The sequence below is a fragment of the Triturus cristatus genome, chromosome 1_2 (assembly GCF_964204655.1).
Source record: "Triturus cristatus chromosome 1_2, aTriCri1.1, whole genome shotgun sequence".
NCBI lineage: Eukaryota > Metazoa > Chordata > Amphibia > Caudata > Salamandridae > Triturus > Triturus cristatus.
In genome coordinates this window covers 169137286-169155434 of record NC_140580.1, presented here as the reverse complement: position 1 = coordinate 169155434, position 18149 = coordinate 169137286, and the positions used below count along the sequence as shown (strand labels likewise).

Below are 18149 nucleotides of genomic sequence, written 5' to 3'. Positions count from 1 at the left end.
TGGCCATTCATCATCTTCATGACCTTCCAGATCCAACTTTCATTGTGCCCTCAAGTGAACCAGTGTGTCGGGTGAGTTGTTAATTATTTTTTGATAAGTGAGGTAGCCTCACGGGGCATATGGGTGTCGAGTAGCCTGTCCACCAGTGGGGAGGCCTTGGAAAGCACCGCACCTTCTGCCAGTGCCTTCAGTAATGCATATTGTATCCGAAGGTAACCGCAAGTTTCAGTAGGGTGCTAGCTGATATTCGCTTTGCAAGTCCATGAAAAAGATGACACTCCCCTGTACTCAAAGTTCCCCCACCCTTGACCGGTCAATGAGATTCCACTTATCAAAGCCAGACTATGGGGTCCATTAGGATGTAGGGCGGATCGCCACCGCCCGCATTAGTGCAAACCCAGCCGAGCGCTGTGGGGAGGGTACCACTGTTGTAGACTGGTATTGCGCCGTAATGTAGAGTTCTTAAACAAGGCGAGATTCGACTCTTTCCTAAATTGGGGAAGTGTGTTTAAAACCTGAACTGTGGTCCACGAAACTGAGTGTAAAGTCCCGGGTGCAGGCTGTCAGTATACGAGAACTTGGGCTATCTGGCTGCTTGGTCGTGTTAGAAGTTTGGTTCACGTTTCAGTCTTATTTTCGAGTGTGTCTAATTATGTTAATGCTGGGTTAAACATAAGATTCTCCTAAAGTTATCTATCGGTGGCCTCTTTGATAGCAGTGAGCGCTGGTGTGACGGGGGTCAGCAGCTGTTTCCTGCCGTGTACTACACGTGACTCGGCAGCGTTAGCCATCGGGTCTTAGCCGGGAAGAGGCCATGGCTGCCGCAGTCCGCAGATTACATTCCTGGAGCGAAGAGGCTCTTCTCGGACAAAGAGGGGATGGTGACCAGGGTCACTTCCAGAATGTGGAAACAGAGGGCTGCCACTATGTTCTGTACAAAGTTTTAAAAAAATTGTGAAATCTCGCGCACTGAACTAAACCAAAGTTGCCTGCCGAGGTGGTATGGCCCTGTCCAGCTGTCGCTCAGATGGCCGTAAATACACGTTCAAAAGATATGACGACTGGATGGGACAATATATTTTAGGAGATGCAAAATAGCGCTCCATTTAGACCAAAAAGAAGTGTAAAGACAGTAAATTCCATTTGCAATAGCGTTGGATACATGGTTTGTCAGCCTCTCTATGGTGACTCCGCTTCGGCATTCTGATTTTTTTCGAAATGCTTCATATTTCAATCCGAGACGGATGTCTGGAGCTCTCGTGATTAAAGAGTTTTGAGTGTTGCTGATGCAGAAAGATAATTGGCGTGGTCCCGAAAGTGAAAGAAGGACCGGGCTGCAGCCAGATCATGGGGAGCTCTTGTCTTTATGGGGCCTTGTGTTTCTAATTAGAAACACATGGCCCCATAAAGATAAGAAAGTGCTTTGCGACAGCAGCAAAGCAGGCGAGCCAGTCCGGCTCGCAGGGGAAAGGGTGTGAACCAAAAACCCTCATTTCCAATGGCAGGCTACCGTTTAGCATAAACGGTGACGCCAGGCAATGGAAATGAGGGGCGGGGCTTAAAGCCCTTTTCTCAAACTCCTCACTTACAATAAATATCATCGAGCGAGCTGTGCATGTACGCCAGGCGAGACCTAAAAAGCGTTATACAGATGCTGCTAAAAGAGGATTGAACCTGTGTCCTGCTGTTTCTCTAGCAGTAAGATAAACGGCAAGTTCAGTGGGCCTTGTATCTCATTTCAATGTGTACGTGAGTAAAGCAAAATAAGAAGTGCAAAAAAGACTTCAGGAGTTCAAAATGTGCTCCCTATGGGCTTCCTGGTTACAAAATGCAGGTGCCCATGGGTGTTAGGAGCAGTAGCTTCAATATAGTGCACACATCTGGTATTCATTTTAATGGATATTGATTACATTATAATTAAGATGTGTTTGTATAAATGAACAAGTGAGCCCTCCTGTATTCACGAAATCTGTTTTTTAGTAGTGTTCACCTTTCTAATCCCCTTCAAACACTGTGCAATACTTAAGTCGTGCCGAAGGTTGCATAGTGTTCTAAAACCATGATTTTCCCCTTTAAATATATTTAAAAAAAAATAGTTAATGTCCTTTTAAAACGTGCACCTTTACGGAACGGCTTTTTCATTTTTGGAAAAGCCCAACTAACCATAACTGCACTTCTACTATCCTCTTTATGCTGGAACAAGCATGCAAGTTACTAAGCCAGCTATGAATTGCTCATTTGTACGTAGTTAATAAAATAAAACTGACCTGAGGAGCCCCTTTAAGTATTCAAGGATTCACCTCCAGATTCCCAACCCTATGGTTAAGTTTCATTGCGCATCCTCTTCCCTTCTATGATGTGTTTCGGTTTGGTTAGAACAGGAGTACACTTTATGCCTAGCCTTTTCTTCCCATCCTTCTGCTCACTTGTTCTAATCTAGTACTTGGCCTTTCTTTTAATGTTTTTTTTTTTTTGTCTCTTGATAATGGCAGTAGCTGTTAGGGCAACTAGTGTGGAGTGATTGTAAGTACAGTTTGGGAAATCCACTAATTCTTCTCTAACCTTTTCTTTTATAAGAGCTACTAATGTTCAGTGACAATCATTCTGAGGTACCAATACTATTAGTATTGTAATAGAGACACGTCAAACAATAGTACACTAGTGGCTTCCCTATGCAACATTAGCACCAGTGATCAAATCAGTGCAACAAGCAAGGTTGTCTGCAGTAACGTAAAAAAGATTTGTCAATTTGGAGTGTCTCTACCTGAGTAGTACATAAGTCATAGCTGCAACATCCCCAGGACGAAGGTAATGATATTAGTAATAAGCTTTCAAACCCGAAATAATTTATCACTCAAAAATCAGCTTTAAGTATATTGTGGAAAGTCTGTTTTTTTTTTCTCCAACATCAGCTTAGGAGTTCTATAAATACACACACATTTGTCTCAAAAACACACTTTTCAATTTTGACATACATATAATTCAGCCAGGCTAAAGCTGCTTGTTGAGTATGCTTGAAAACACACAGGAGAGCTACTCACGGGTACCTGGAGAGCTACCAGTAGCTTGCGAGCTACTTCTTGGAGAAGCCTGCACTAATTGCTAAAATGCTTGCAAAAAGAGGATCAAGAAAGTAGGAAGAATAGCAAAGTCTTAGTGAAGAAAATATGGTCAGAGTACTCACAAGTAATCCAGTACTGTGGAAAGGAGAATATCTAGTTTATTACACCTCCAAGGGCTTTTGTGTGAAAACCTAACCAAGTCGGAGCACCAATTCTGATGAGTCCATGGCTCAGGAGATTGACCGATTTGTAGTTGCTGGAGGCAGTGAGTCGATGCGTCCCTGGTCTTTTCCTTCTACAGATCTTTGAAGAGGAAGTCTAATGGGCACCTCCTTTCTGGGTGTCGCTTATTGCACTTTGCATGGCAAGATCGTTACTTAGGTCATGAATTTCAGGGTTTTATTTTTTTTCGTAGTTTTTATGTAGTACAATATAACAGAGATTTTCTTGGTTTTAGCTTACCTATGGTTTTTATCATGCTTTTATCTATGCTCTCTTTTAAATTTATTTGATTTGTATTGTAAGAGCAAATATGTATTTTATGATGCATTGTACTGTTATGATCTTATTTCTTGAGATCGAATAAAGTTAAATTGACTGACTAGTGCATACTCAATGGCACTTTATAGAGGGTGGCAGTTGGCTTTTCAAAAGTAAAAATAAAATGCAAAGCACCTAAATCACAGTTAAACGAAAAAAGAATATAAATGGAACAAGTCGATATCAGTAACCCTTGCTATAAGCCAGAGAGCGGCTATATACAACATTAAGCATCAGTGAAAAACCAGAAGGATAGATCTACACTTAAAGCTAGATTCAAATCTAAACACAAGTTAGATACTGCTATTCTTTCTGTGGAATTTCAAATAGAGCTTTGTTTAAACAAGCCAATATGTGATTCAGCTGACAGAGGGACTAAGTCAGTCATTATTGGTGCAAAGTGACTCTTCACCATTTTAAAAAAACAAACAAAAACAATCACTTTGTATGTTGCCAAAAAGTAGAAGGTGATTGGGCTCAGCAACTCTGACTTTGTTATCTTTACAACTCCTAGAGTTCTGGTTTGTTGAGAAGCATCCAAAGGCATTACTGACATTTTGATTTTAGAAAAATCATTTCCACTAATAAATGGTGTCTCTGCTATAATATGTATAATTATTTTATTGGTTCAATCTACTGTCATTGGTATAAATGGTGTGCTGCGTTGATTCGTTTGACTGGTTTAGTAATGTATGAAGAAGACAAAATTCCTTGCTTCTGCAATTACCTCACTCATGGGGCTATGTAGCTCTCTGGTGTGTCAGGTGACTCTGCCTTATATTTTGGATGTTTTCCCTACAAATGTGCAGTTTCCATCATTAGACATTATACATTGTTCTGACATGATCTCCCTACTACATTACAAAAGCACCTTTCTGGGAACGTGAAAGGGCTGTGGTGTGGAAGCCGTTGAAAGAATTTTGTTGCTCTGAAATATTATTCAGGTCATCCTGTACACAACAATATTCTTTAGTCTAAACATCTGTTGTGTAGAAGTGGTTCTATTTGGAGAAACTCTGAAATATAGTACACACAAATATTATGTGAGCGCCTGTACACAACAACATTGTAGGATGCTTGTGTTAAGGCAACACTTTTCTAGTCAGGCTGGTTTCATTTTTGATAGAAGTGGGTATCCATTTAAAATTGTGTGATTGACGCTAAACTTTCTTGTTTCTTTATTGCAGGACCTCCAATGAATGGTCTTTTTTCATAACTTCCTGACTGTTGACAAACGTATCTGTTGTGGGAATCTGGTGCCTTCAAACAAATATGTAGCAGATGGCAGTGACCTCACTCCAGGTGTTCCCTCCGTCCGCTACGTTTGTGATTACAGATCCTTTTCTTTAAAGCGGAACTTTTGTGGTCCTTTTATAGTGGAGTTCATGAGGCACTTGTTGGCTGGGAAATCACCATGAGTAGTAATTTAGGAAAAGACAAGGACTCCAAGGAAAAGGAACCTAAAGTCCAAACAGTTAAGGAAAGAGAGAAAGAGGCCAAGGCTTCCGGTGGATTTTCCAAAGAGAGCAAGGATAAGGAGCCCAAGACCAAAGGGAAAGATGCCAAAGAAGGAAAGAAAGAACCCAGTGGTGCTCAACCAGGGGTTGCTTTTTCAGTGGACAACACAATAAAACGTCCAAATCCAGCACCTGCAAATCGCAAAAAAGCAAGCAATGCAGAGGTTATCAAAGAGCTCAACAAGTGCCGGGAAGAGAATTCTATGCGGTTGGACTTGTCCAAGAGGTCAATACATATGCTTCCACCGTCCATCAAAGAATTAACCCAATTAACAGAACTGTATCTGTACAGTAACAAACTGCAGTCTCTACCAGCAGAGGTGGGCTGTCTGGTGAACCTACAGACACTGGCCCTGAGTGAAAACTCACTTACCAGTTTGCCAGACTCTCTTGATTCATTGAAGAAACTGCGCATGCTTGACCTGCGACACAATAAACTAAGAGAAATCCCTGCAGTGGTGTACAGGCTAAGTTCCCTTACCACTCTCTATTTACGTTTCAACCGCATTACTACTGTTGAGAAGGACTTCAAAAATCTATCCAAGCTCACAATGCTTAGCATCCGGGAGAACAAAATCAAGCAACTGCCTGCTGAAATTGGTAAGGTGCCCTGATCTTTGGCTATTTCTCACTTATAACCAATGTACTAGTTTGCTATACCTGGCTTGTTTTTGTTTTGTATTCCTGTGATTCTTTTATTACTGAACTGAACACTGTAAAATTATATTGTAAACTACAAGTTGGTCAAGTTAGTGAGTTTGGATATGTTCAACCATACATTTTAATGTAATTTAAATCAATAAAATAAGCACAACTTAGGCCTGTATGCCATTTCTTAATAGGGAGGAACCCTAGTGGTCCAGTTGTTTTTCACTGGGGATCTTGAAATTGTTTTTTGTCTTGAGGCTAGAGAGCTTTCGTTCAGTTGCAACTTATCTTTATTTTTCATAGGGTAGGTTGATTTCGTGATTTATATTGATTGTTGTGTGACTTTAGTAATTTTTTATTGCTTCACATCATTTTCAGTAGGACATAACACTCTGTCAGCATAACAGTTGGCAAATTTAATCTTGCTGAGCTAAAAGGATTTATCAGTGAGTCTTTGTAAGTTAAAAGTTCTGCTTGCACATGGTTCCTGTTCCATCTAGCCTTTTCCTCTCCATTCTGGCACCTCTCAATTCATGACTTCTTGGAAAGGTCCTCTTCTCTCTTAAAGATGTCTCCTGATCATTTCACCATATTATTGTAAATATTTGTTGGCACTGAATGTTGTGGAAAAGCTATGCTTGTATCCCAGCTTGTTACACTTGACCCCATATTTCACAACCTACTGTCTGTTTCTTAACACATATCTGAGTTTAGCATCATCTCTTGTACTGATGTACTTTGGCCCACCTATGAAAGCATTTACTCTTTCATAGCATCTGAAATGTATTTAAATCTTGTTGAGCCTTTTTTCTGAGCAGCATTATTTGAAACTGGCACTCTTCATTTTATTTGGGTCTATTCCTTTTACTCCTGCTAGATTAATTTAGAAAACAGTTAAATCATATATTCTTTTAGGGGGTACTTAGCCGCATTGTTTTTGTGATCCCTATAAAACAAAAGTTGGTTTCTTTATTCTTATTTTTCAAGTCTCTACTTTTTATGTTCAATTGGTTTACATTCCTTTGTTTATTGACTCCTACTGCCTTTTCATCCTGCTCAGTCAGGCATGTTCAGCCAGCCCCTCTAATTTCTGGTTTATCTCACCAACCGAACCCCCAAATGCATTTAGATTTCTTTTCCTTCACTCCAGATTTCTTTTCCTTCACGCCAGATTTCTTTCTTCCATCATTTATATCTAAATCCCTGTTCTTTCTCATGTTTATTACATCTGACCAACAGTAAACCTATTTATATTTTCTGCTCTGATCTATTGGGTTTGCCAAAGGTGGCTTTCCTCAGTCTGTGTATCCTTTTTGTGTGCAGCTTATGTTTTTCTAATTATTGTTTCTCATTTCTGCATTCTATCTTGTTTTTTTAATTTGTTTAATTTTTTCAGCTAGAACTGACACTTTTTTCCTTCTTTCTCCTCAATCATTCTTTACTGGAAGGCTTATAATATATCAAAATATATGCTGTCTGTATGTTTTTTAAATCACCTGCAGTTTCTGTATTTTTAGTCATTTACATGAGTGGTGCTTTTATGACTGTACGGCTAAGATTGTGGTTCTGCGCCTTTTCTAGCACATTCCTTGTCAGAGAATTTCTTTTGTAGTCATTTTTTATTTATTTTTTATTGGTTTATGATGGCTGTTTACATGAAGTGCCTTGTATAGTTGTGGTGTTTTACTAGATCTATATCTTGTAAGTAAATGTCTTTCGGCTGATTTTCTCTCTAACTCATGGTTTTCTCATTATTACTATTACTATGCATTTTTTATACAGCGCATGGCTAATGGTTTCCCAGCACTAAGCTGATTGTTGAATGAAGGGGGCACCAGATTGCTGTCCAAAAAGAAACTGATTTAGGAAAATTCTAAGGGTTGAAACAGCCACATTTTAAGCAATTTACGAAACACAGAGCGTGAATGGCACTCTTTTAGTGTTTGAGGCAGATCATTCCAAAGTTTTGGCTTGAGAAAAGAGACTACTCGACCACCTTGGCGGGATATCCTAACTCTGGGCATTTCCCGCCAACCCAAGATTGAACGCATGGAGCATGCAAGTGAATACAAGGACACCAAGGAGCTAAGGTTAAGTGGTCTTGTGTTTGATAGGCATCTGTGCATATAGCACAGAGCCTTGAATTGCACATGTCGTTCAATTGGGATCCAATGTAAGTTCTGTACCATGCCAGCTGTGGGTGTAAGCTTCGGAGAGTGGTCAGAAGATGTGCAGAAGTGTTTTGTGCAGTCTTGAGGCGTTTGAATACTGTTTTTGTCTCCCCCCAACCCCCCCCCCCCCCCCCCAGATATAAAATGTTCCCATAATCCAGCCTAGAAATAACTAGGACCTGGACCACGGTTCAATTGGCGGAGGTAGGGAGACAGTAGAGAATCTTCCTGAGCCATTTCAAGATGTCAAAATAAGTGACTGTCACCTTATTAATCTGATGGCTCATGGTAAGTTTGTCGTCAAGCCAAACACAAGGTTCTTTATGACCGGCACTGGGCTGGGGAGATGATCCATGGTCGTAGGCCACTTGTGAGGTCACCAGGGGTTGGGGAGTTTGGCCACCAACAAGACCTCTGTCTTGTCTCTGTTCAATTTCAGGGGGTTGGCACACATACGTGACAAGACTTGGGAGAGGGAGGTATTAAGGGCTTTCGCATCCTTATTGTCCTTGGATGACAGAGATACTACAATTTGTATATTATCTGCATACAAAAAGAGTGAGGCCATCATTTTCTACTATCTCCGCCATTGATCTTGCATACAGATTGAAGAGCAGTGGACTCTGAGTAGAACCCTGAGGCACACCTGAGGCTAATGGGTGAGATTTTGACCTATATTTGTGAGTATGAACCTGGAAGGTATGGTTATGTAAGAAGGATTTTAGCCGAGATGGGGCAGTATCCCGAACTCCCATTATCTCTAATCTTTGTAGGAAAGTAGTGTGATTTACAGTATCAAATACTGCACTGAGATCTAACCAAATCAGTGCATCTGCTCCCCCTTCAACTAGTTAATGCCTCAAGCTCCTTATGCACTGTGAGTTGCTGGTTCATGTGCTTCTCCAGTACTTTGGCTAGAATGGGTTACGGAGATATGGGTCTGTAATTTGACCAAATGAGTGGATCCAGATTGGGGTTCTTCAATAGGGGGGGTGACCAAAGCAATTTTCCAGATTTTGGGGACAATGCCTTCCAACAAAAAGTTCATCAGTTGGGTAATTTGTTTCAGGGTAGGTTGGGAGAGCTTGCCAAGTACTGAAGGGGGGGGCAAGGATTCAATTTGGATCCTGTTTTAATAGATGCAAGCAGCACCATAAAAGAATGCACATCTAAGGCCTGAAACTTGTGCACGGTATTGACTGCATTAGGGAGGGCTGTTTGACTACCAACCTCACCTGCTATAGGAAAAGCAGCCTGGATGTCTGCCACTTTTTTTCAGGAAGAAGTCTGCCATTTTATTGCACTGGAGTTGAGAGGGGTGTGGGGGGAGTTACTGGTACAATGCTGGTGGGGTCAGAGGATTTTAACCACCTGAAAAAATGTTTTACGGCAGTTTTAGAGTTGCAGCAATTTTTTTCGTACAGAACGAGGCTCTGGCCTCACAACAAGTTTTTGGGTAAAACATTAAAGCTAATTTATAGATTTCCTTGTCTATAGGTTTTGCGCCACACGCTCTCTAGCTGTTTGCATGAGTTTCACTTTTCTTACAAGGAATCATGGGGATGGTTGGAGGATCCTGTGGTTCTTTTTGTTAGAGAAGGGAATTGATGTATCCAGGTAGGACCTGAGCCAGGAATCTTTTGTTAGTGTATCTGATCTGGCACCACTGAATTACACAGGGGGGAGGGGATTGGCTTCTAAGATGGCATTCCACATGGACCATCCAGTTTGATGCAGTTTTGATCAGCTCCTACTATACGAGACTCAGTGATTCTCATGGTTCGGTGACCTTATGCCTATTGAAAGTGCGAAAGAGTCTACAAAATGAACAAACCATGGCTTAGGTAAGGGTGGGGTCTGCTTGTGGATTCCTTGTTAGAAAATCTAGGCTCCAGCAAGTGTCCAACTTTGACTAGGAGAGTTATTAATCAGCTGGATGTTCAGGGCTCTGAAGTCTTCAACAAGAGAAGTAGCAGTACCACAGGTTATTTCATCAAAATGGATATTGAGATCCCCCAAAATGGTGGAGTTGGCTTGTTTAACTATTGTTGGGGAGAGGCTTTCTGCGATATTAGCGCACCAATCTTTAATATCCGTAATGTCTCTCTAAGGTTTCATCAGAAAATTAGTTCTATTCCAGATTCACTTTATGGGCAAAAAAACCCCAGCAGTTTCTAGCGGTCTGCACTTTTTTGTGGATCTTTTGTTTTTTGGTCTATCTTCTTTTGAAGGTTTTAAACAATTGCTGTCTCCTACTCATGTTATCCTCTTAACATTTTGCAAATTCTGCCCAAGAAAGAATGACAATCAAACTGTCTGCTCTTCAGTGTATTTCTGTTTGTTTGTTTAATTAAGTTAAACAAATCTTTCTGTATATATCTTTATGTACATGTATGCTATTGTTTGAGATTTATTTTTAAAGCTCCGGATATGACAAAGCTTCTTGTTGTAAAGGGTAAACCAGACCTAACGAGTGATGTCATTGAAACTGAAAGAAAACCTAGGGGTTTTGTAGGTTTCAAAAGACTGGTTTTAGTTTGTAACAGTTGAACTAGAGAATTAAAGATTCTGACGCCTTCAACCTTGAGTTTTATCACTAAAAATAACATTCGGTCTTTTGGAATTGTTAGCAGGGAAAGATTAGCCGATCTCAAAGTTTGAATGTTCTACCAGCTGAACCTAGGCCCTAGAAATACAGAAGTAGTCATCTGATTATTGAGACAAATGTCCATAAATCCATTAGACTTTATGTACAATTTCACATCAAAACACATCAAAATTATCCACATTTCTCTCACATATTTTGCTAATTATAATCCAACTATTTTGCTTACAGCCAGTAGATCTGGGATAATTTGATTGCGCCATCATCTAGTAAGAGTTTACAAATTAAAAAAAACTATACCAATCATTTGAGACCAAGATAATAAATTCATTCCACAATGTATACTTTGGATCATTGACCATTTTGGTAGATTTAGCTACTCTCTACTAGGTGTAAAATATCAGTTATTTCTCTACAAAATATTTCTGATTTGGAAAGTGCTAAATGAGGAGGTTTTGTGCAAAATTGCTTTTAAAAGAGAGCCCTCCATATATGGAATTAAACTTCACAAGGGAACTGGACTGTAAAATTTCTCTGGAAGTAATAATTTGTATATGTTCATTTAATGTTAAGTATTGGTATTTGTTGAGCGCATATATCACCCTAAGGTCTCATAGTGCTAGCCTGTACTTGAAAACCAAGAGACTGAAGAAAAGGGGAGACCATCTGGGCGGGATGGGCTCAGAAAAGCCAGATTTTGGGGGATTTACGGAATTTCTTATGATCGATTTCATTGCGAAGGTGCAGAGGTAGGGTGTTCCATATCATATGGGCAATTTTGGAAAATGATCTGCCGCCGTTCCCAACGGTGCGGATCTCGGGACAGTTCAAAGTTGTTTCCTGGCAGATCGGACAGTTCTGGCTGGCTGATGTCTTTTCAGTTTCTTAGCTAGATAGTGGGGCCCTCGTCTGTTAAGGGTTTTTTGTACCAGACAGCAGATTTTAAAGTTGATCTGCTTCCTGATTGGAAGCCAGTAGAGGGTCTTCAGGTTGGGAGCCGAGGGCGAGCGGGGGAATGGGGGGGGGGGGGGAGGTTAAGAACCAGCATGGCCGCTGTGTTCTGCAGGACCTGGAGCTTTGTTAAGTGTTCTTCGTTTATGGATGCTCCGCGTTACCATAGTCTAGGTTGCTTATTAATAATCCCTGCACTAGTGGCATGCGAGAAGACCGTGGAACCCATTTAAAGATTTTTCGGAGGCTACGCATTAGTCCTTAGCATGTGTGAGCCACATGATTGATGTGGTCAGACATAGAGAGTTTGTTGTCAATTATCACTTCAAGATTGCGTGCTGCCGTCTTAGGTGAAGGACATGTACCTAGGGTGGAAGGCCACCAGTCATTGGTCTACAACTTTTGTGCATTTCCGAAGAGTATGATTTCGGTTTTACTAGCGTTAAGTTGGAGATGATTGTTTGTCATCCAATCATTAATGTCTACCATGCATTGCTTGAATCTGTATTTAATATCTGTGGGATGTGGTCCAAGGGTGATTAGCAGTTGAGTGTCGTCCGCATACAACACTGTTTCAAAGCCATGAGCTCTAATAACCTTGGCTAAAGGAGATGCATACAGATAGAGTGTGGGGCTTAGGATGGATCCCTGGGGCACACCCTTGTCAATGGGTTGGCTGCTGGAGGTAAAGGCTCCTATTTGAAACTTAGATGTACGGTCAGTCAGGTAACTCCTGAGCCAGCTCAGTGCGGGTCCCTCGACACCAGGTTCCCATAAGCGCTCCAGTAGAATGCAATGGGAAATGGTGTTGAAAGCCGCCGACAGGTCAAGTAGGACCAAGATGGCAGATAGTCGACAACATCAGGCTTTCTCTTGATGCCAGACAATCTCCAGTAAGGCCGTTTCGGTGCTGTGAAAAGCCTGAAACCCAGCTTGAGAGGGGTCCTACAGGTTTTTGCTTTCTAAGTGTTCAGATAGTTGATTGTTGACCAGTGATTAATATTAAGCCTGTAGAAAATAGCATGCCTTAGTATTTATTTATTTATATAGTCTAACTTCTATTTTTATACATCTAGAAACCAGCTTAAGTAGAACACCTTTTCCCCCAAAAAGTAACTTGTTTGTTTTTTCCATTTTTATCTTTAAAAAGTGAACCTTCCAATATTGTTTTAGGATGTTGCGTTTCTTCTGAAGACCCCTAGGGGTGTTGTCTAATATGACAAGGTCGTCAGTATATATTAAATAAGTTATATATGGGAATATCCAATTTCTGGAGTAAATGTGCTTGTGGTATTTAGTACAGTGGCTAAATCAGCCACATACCAGCTAAAAAGAATCACTAGTACACCCTGTTGTGCAATCCATTACACACAGAATGTACTTAATGCTTCAACTAAAGTTTAATAAATTCTGGGGAGCATTCGAGGATCACAATTTTCCCCATGACCTCCCTCTATCAACTGGTGTATAGAAGACACCAAAACAGCAGCATAACATTTGATTTGTTTCAATGGATTGCTTCACAATTGTCCATAGGGCAAAGCAGTGATCAGTTGTGAAGTGATCTTCTCGAACACCTCCTTATTCTATAGGTAAACCATTTTAGTGGAGACCCATTCTTTCAGCGTGGAATGCAATATTTTGGAGAAGGAAAAGGCTACTTAACCTATAATTTGTTGGGATACTTCCATTCCCATTCTTCAATAAATGTTTAATGATGGTGCCCCTCCCGTGTTTTGAGGATTTTACCCATTTCTGCTATCCATGCAAATAAAAGTTAATTTCCGTCCACCATTCAATGTTGACCTTAATTGTGACTGCAGGTATATTGTTGGGCCCTGCAGCCCTACTCAACTTGAGTGATATTGCTTCTTCTATATTTTTCAATGAGAATAACACAGTTATCTCTTTATCCGTTTTGTACTTATTATCTGGTGCTTTTCGGAAAAGGGAGGAGTTTAAACATGTGTAACTCAATCTTCAGCTATCTAATTTGTTGCAGACCCTCCCTGAATGCCAAATATGTCCAGGTCCTAAAAACGTTTTCTGGTTCCCCATCGGTTTCATCTTCAACATTCAATTCCATTTTTGGTTGTAAAAGGACTCTTTCTTAGTTCTGATGAAGCTCTTGTACTGCCACTTCAGCCTATGTATGTGATCTGAATTTGCAGCCTCTGAGTCTCTCCTATGCCCAAGCTGTGTTTTTCAAGGTACTATCTTGAGTTCCCCACAATTTCGATCAAAGCATCCCAGTGAAGGCATTCTAAATTGGACACACTTTCCATTACTACACTGCTTCTCTGTGTTTATAAACATGCCAGCACATCGTAAGGATGACAAAGCTACTTAAACTGTATAGGTGGAAAAAATGTTATACGGGTCATGGGCCAATTGAAGTTCATTCAGAACCTGAAATTGCCTTGTACCTATTTGCATTTATTTTATTCTTATTGGGAAACCCAATTCTAGCAATAACACTGCTACTTTTAAAATAGGTGTACCTTGTAATTCCTAATGATCACTACCCATCACACTGTTTTTAGATTAAAATCCCAAAATAATTTTAAAACCTCATGTGAAGCAAATGGACAATCAGTGGGGCAATGGTGAGGCCCCATCCGAAAGGTTTGTCTGGCAGGCTTATCCTCATCGAAACAGCGATTTAGGTACATTAGTCCTTGTCTCCCTAACCAGTTGTATTTAATGCTTGCAGCCTTTAAAGACGGTATTGTAGAGAACTGAACTTAGGATACTCTATATTTCTTCAAGTATGTCATGTAGTACATGATCTGCTTTCCTCTGGTTGATCTTCAGATTAAAGTCTTCTGCCATAATCAGTTTGCCATCCGGATAACCTGACCTTAGTTTTCATAGCCGAATTTCAAATTTCTTCAAAAACTCTTAACTCTTTATGTAGTTATTTATTCACTAAAATGTAATGTACCCCACTATTCTTATCTGTCTACACTTCAACTATTATTTGTAACCACCCACTTTCCACTTCAATTTTTTCACATTGGATATAATCCTTGTAAAAATGAGTGTAAGAAGGCCCCCACACAGCCTCACTTCACCGCAAGTGTGTGGTTTACAAATTGATACAAAGCCATCAGTGTTCCTGTTGGAGGATAATATGATATTCATATAACAGATTCTCATATTTGTCCACATTTACACACTGCGAAAATTCAAAGTTTTCGGTAGCAAGAGTATTCAAAGTCTTACACAGAAATATCATGGTTCAGCATCAGTATATTGCTCAATATAACTCAAGAGTGCGACAAGAATCTGAAAGCTTAGACTGCTCAATTCTGCAGTGTCCTCTTCTGTTGTATGTAAACAAATGACACAAGCGCATGTGTCCTAGGCTGAATGTCATTGAAGGGGGATCACATGAAGTTATTTTCCTGACACTGTCTTTATAAGCGCCTCTTTGATGTTCAAAGCTAACTAAACAGTTCTGTGTTTTTTTTATTTATTTTTTATTTTGTATTTTTATTTTTATTTTTTATGAAGGCACACATGCCCCATCTACACCCATTTTGATGTTTGATTTAATGTCCCCTTGTCTTTGAATTTAAAATGGAATTAACAAGAATCTGAATAAAAAGAACAGAATGGACTAAATAAACCACCCACTCTTGAAAACACAAGCCAAGTGGACATGACTTGAAAATGTTCTTCAGTGCTGGATACTTTACTCTGAGGTAGCTCCCAGGTTTCTCTGATCCAGTCATGAGTATCTCTTCCAGCCTTATGTTGTCTCTGTGACTGGTTGTGCTGACCTTTTAATGGGTTAAGCACAGCTACAGATCCCAGAATGAAAGAAAACCAGCACTAGCAAAGTTGACAGGTTTGTCCTTGGAAACTGTGCCATAGATTTTTGTATTTTTTGCCAGCTTCTGCAATACAAATCAAGGATTTAATGTCAAAGGTCAAAACCTGTTATCTAAAGGTGCTGGCATAAGTTTGAAAAGACAAATAAATGGGCACCTGTGGACATGTGATGAGGATAAATGCCATCACTCGCAGTGTAGTGCAGCCAGTAAAGTTTAGCTGACCCTTTACTCCATTCTGTATTCTATGGTAGGTGGACATTAATTGTAAATGACACTGAAATAGCCCAAGGATGAAGAGTACTGTCCGAAAGCCTGTGTAGTATGTAAGTAAGTATTTTATTATGGATCTTCTTGAAAACTGGCTATCAAAACTGCTAAAGCCGTCTCTAGCCCACTTAAAAGCAGGACTAGATGACATACTTATGCAATGTTCTAGGCCCTAAGACTATTGCACACCCTAAATAAAATTTGGTTACATCGCTACCCAATTAGGCATGTTTGACTATGGGGTATGGACTGAAAAGATTTAAAGGAGTTAACCCTGAAAAGGGGTGGAGCATGAGACCTTGTCAAAAGACCAAAGCAATACAAACCTGGATCTCATGAATTGAGCAAACCAACACAGTTCACTACAAATAAACTTTTCAGATGCATTTGGTTAGGTTATAAGTCAGTGGGTGCGAAGTTTGAGTGTGTGTAAATAATGTCTAGGTGGAAGACAGAAAGGAGCTAAAGGCTGGTTGAGTTTAGAATAAACGAGAAATTGGACTCAATTCTGTGGCCATTTTATGAGGTAATATTCTAGACAGTAATAAAGACAATGTTGTCCTTTACCAGAATCACCCCCTGATGACCCTGGTAAAGTATCACTTCATAATGTGTGCTGGCAGCTCCCGTCAGTTTGCATAATCGGGGAAGGTCCGTACAGAACTTGCAGTAAATGCACCTTTGCGTCTAAAGTACACAGTAGCACTATTCTTTGAGGAACAGCCTCCGAGACACAAGGCCTCATTCACAGAGATTACCGATTCCTAGACGTGTAGTTAAGGTAGTTCGGTGGGTTGTGCGTTTGGTACGTTGTGCATTTGGTGCAGAGATCAGCTTGCTACTTACATGCCACAAGTTACAGTTTGGATAGGCTTACCTAGATTTATTGCTTTTTTCCCTGTTTATGTAATGCGCGACGATCAATCAGTCTTTGTTCTACTTGTATTATGTGGCAAAACCAGTAACTATGTTATGCCATTATTTGTAATTGTCAGAGTTTTATAGATGTAATGCAGCCTTATAATGGAATTTGGCCAAGATCTCAGAGGAGAGAGGTTAATAAATATTACACAGTTGTGCTTACTGTGATTGAAAGCTTATCGGAAAACCAGCTAGCTACCCCCTCAGTAGAAGTGCCATATGCTCCCGGGACAGAAACATACAAAACTTTCTACCCCTGCGGACATTTCTGTAACCACAGGGCAAGAGGCCACTTACACACAAGCATTTCGAAGTCTCGTAACGGTTAGGGAGGGCATGAGACTTAAATCGAAAGCGCTACTGTGGAAAGTTTAGTGAAATCACTTGTGTGTAAGGGGCAGGGCTACTGTGGTGGGCGGTGGCATGCCCTGTGACTAGGTGGGTGGCATTGGTAGAGCGGGGGAGGGGAGGTCATGTGCTCTAGGCATTGAAGCCTGAGCTACGAAGGGTATATAGAGCAATGTCTCCAGCTAGGGTCTTTTGCACAAAACCTTTCGCCTCTTTCTACGAGCACAGTTAACAGCTCCTAAATCGCAATCTACCTTCCATAGTTCATTCAACTCTCCATGCAGCATTTACTACATTGTGTAAACTTTACATGGGTAAGGTGGATTTTGTGACGACTCTTACACGGAACCCCGGAGCAAAAATATTTGCTGCTGGTGTAACTACAATATAAATAAATGGTATTGCAAGTGCAGTGGGTAGTAGTAAATTGCTCTCATCTGAACTGCACTGGTGTAATGTTACATAATTTTTCTCTGACTGAAGCAGTTTTGACATATGCACTGCGTGCACCGGGAGGGCACAGAGATGGAGGGGTAGGGTGTGCATAACGAAGGAGAAGGAGAAAGAGAAGGGACCAAAAAGGAAAGAAGAGGTGATGTAGGAGGAGAGTGACTACAGAAGGTGCAAGAGTGGTGTTTTTTTTCCACTCAAGTGGCGCTACATATGCAAAATGAAGCTTCTACTGTAGTTAAATGAAGCCCAGCCATCTTTTTCCTCTGGGCAGGAAAACAAAACCGTCGAAGAGAAGTGCACACAAGCTGCTGTTCACCTGCTGCTCGCAGAGTGTTTCAGCTCCAGATACCAAGCACAGCGGGGGCGAGCACCGTGGGGATGGCTGCAGCATCTCAAGATGTGTGCTGAATAACTTGAGCAGCGAATGGAGTCGCAAGAGGCTGTGGATACGTGGGACAGATTAACACCCCATGTCCTCCCTATAACCAATCCCAGTGCCAAGATTACAAAAATTAAGTGAAATACCTGCTGCCCCTCTCCTCCATAAACTTAGCAGATGCTCTAGCCTCAGGGCCGAAGCATCTGTCCAAAGCAGGCATCCACTATGGACAGCTCTGTGGGCGTGACAGCCAGCAGGACGGGAGGGTGAAGGGCTGACACTGCACCATGTCAAAAAAATAGCAGCTAGAAGGCACACAACAAAAAAAAAAAAAGAAATTATGGTCAGGAAAGTGCTGTCGTGCTCCAACACGAGTTCCAAAGAAGTCAGTAAAAAATGTGCTCAAACTGTAAAAAATAAAAATGTACTGTGTAAGATCACATGTAAC

The 18149-nt window shown here is 40.7% G+C and overlaps 1 protein-coding gene across 1 annotated transcript in view; it reads left to right on the top strand.

Annotated features, from left to right (window-relative positions):
- Window positions 1-18149, top strand: part of SHOC2 (SHOC2 leucine rich repeat scaffold protein) — a 352564-nt gene that overhangs the window by 72600 nt on the left and 261815 nt on the right. Inside the window, exon 2 of the mRNA XM_085603417.1 lies at window positions 4790-5719. Coding sequence (XP_085459543.1) covers window positions 5017-5719 — 703 coding nt within the window. The 5' untranslated portion in view covers window positions 4790-5016. The remainder of the gene's footprint in view (window positions 1-4789; window positions 5720-18149) is intronic.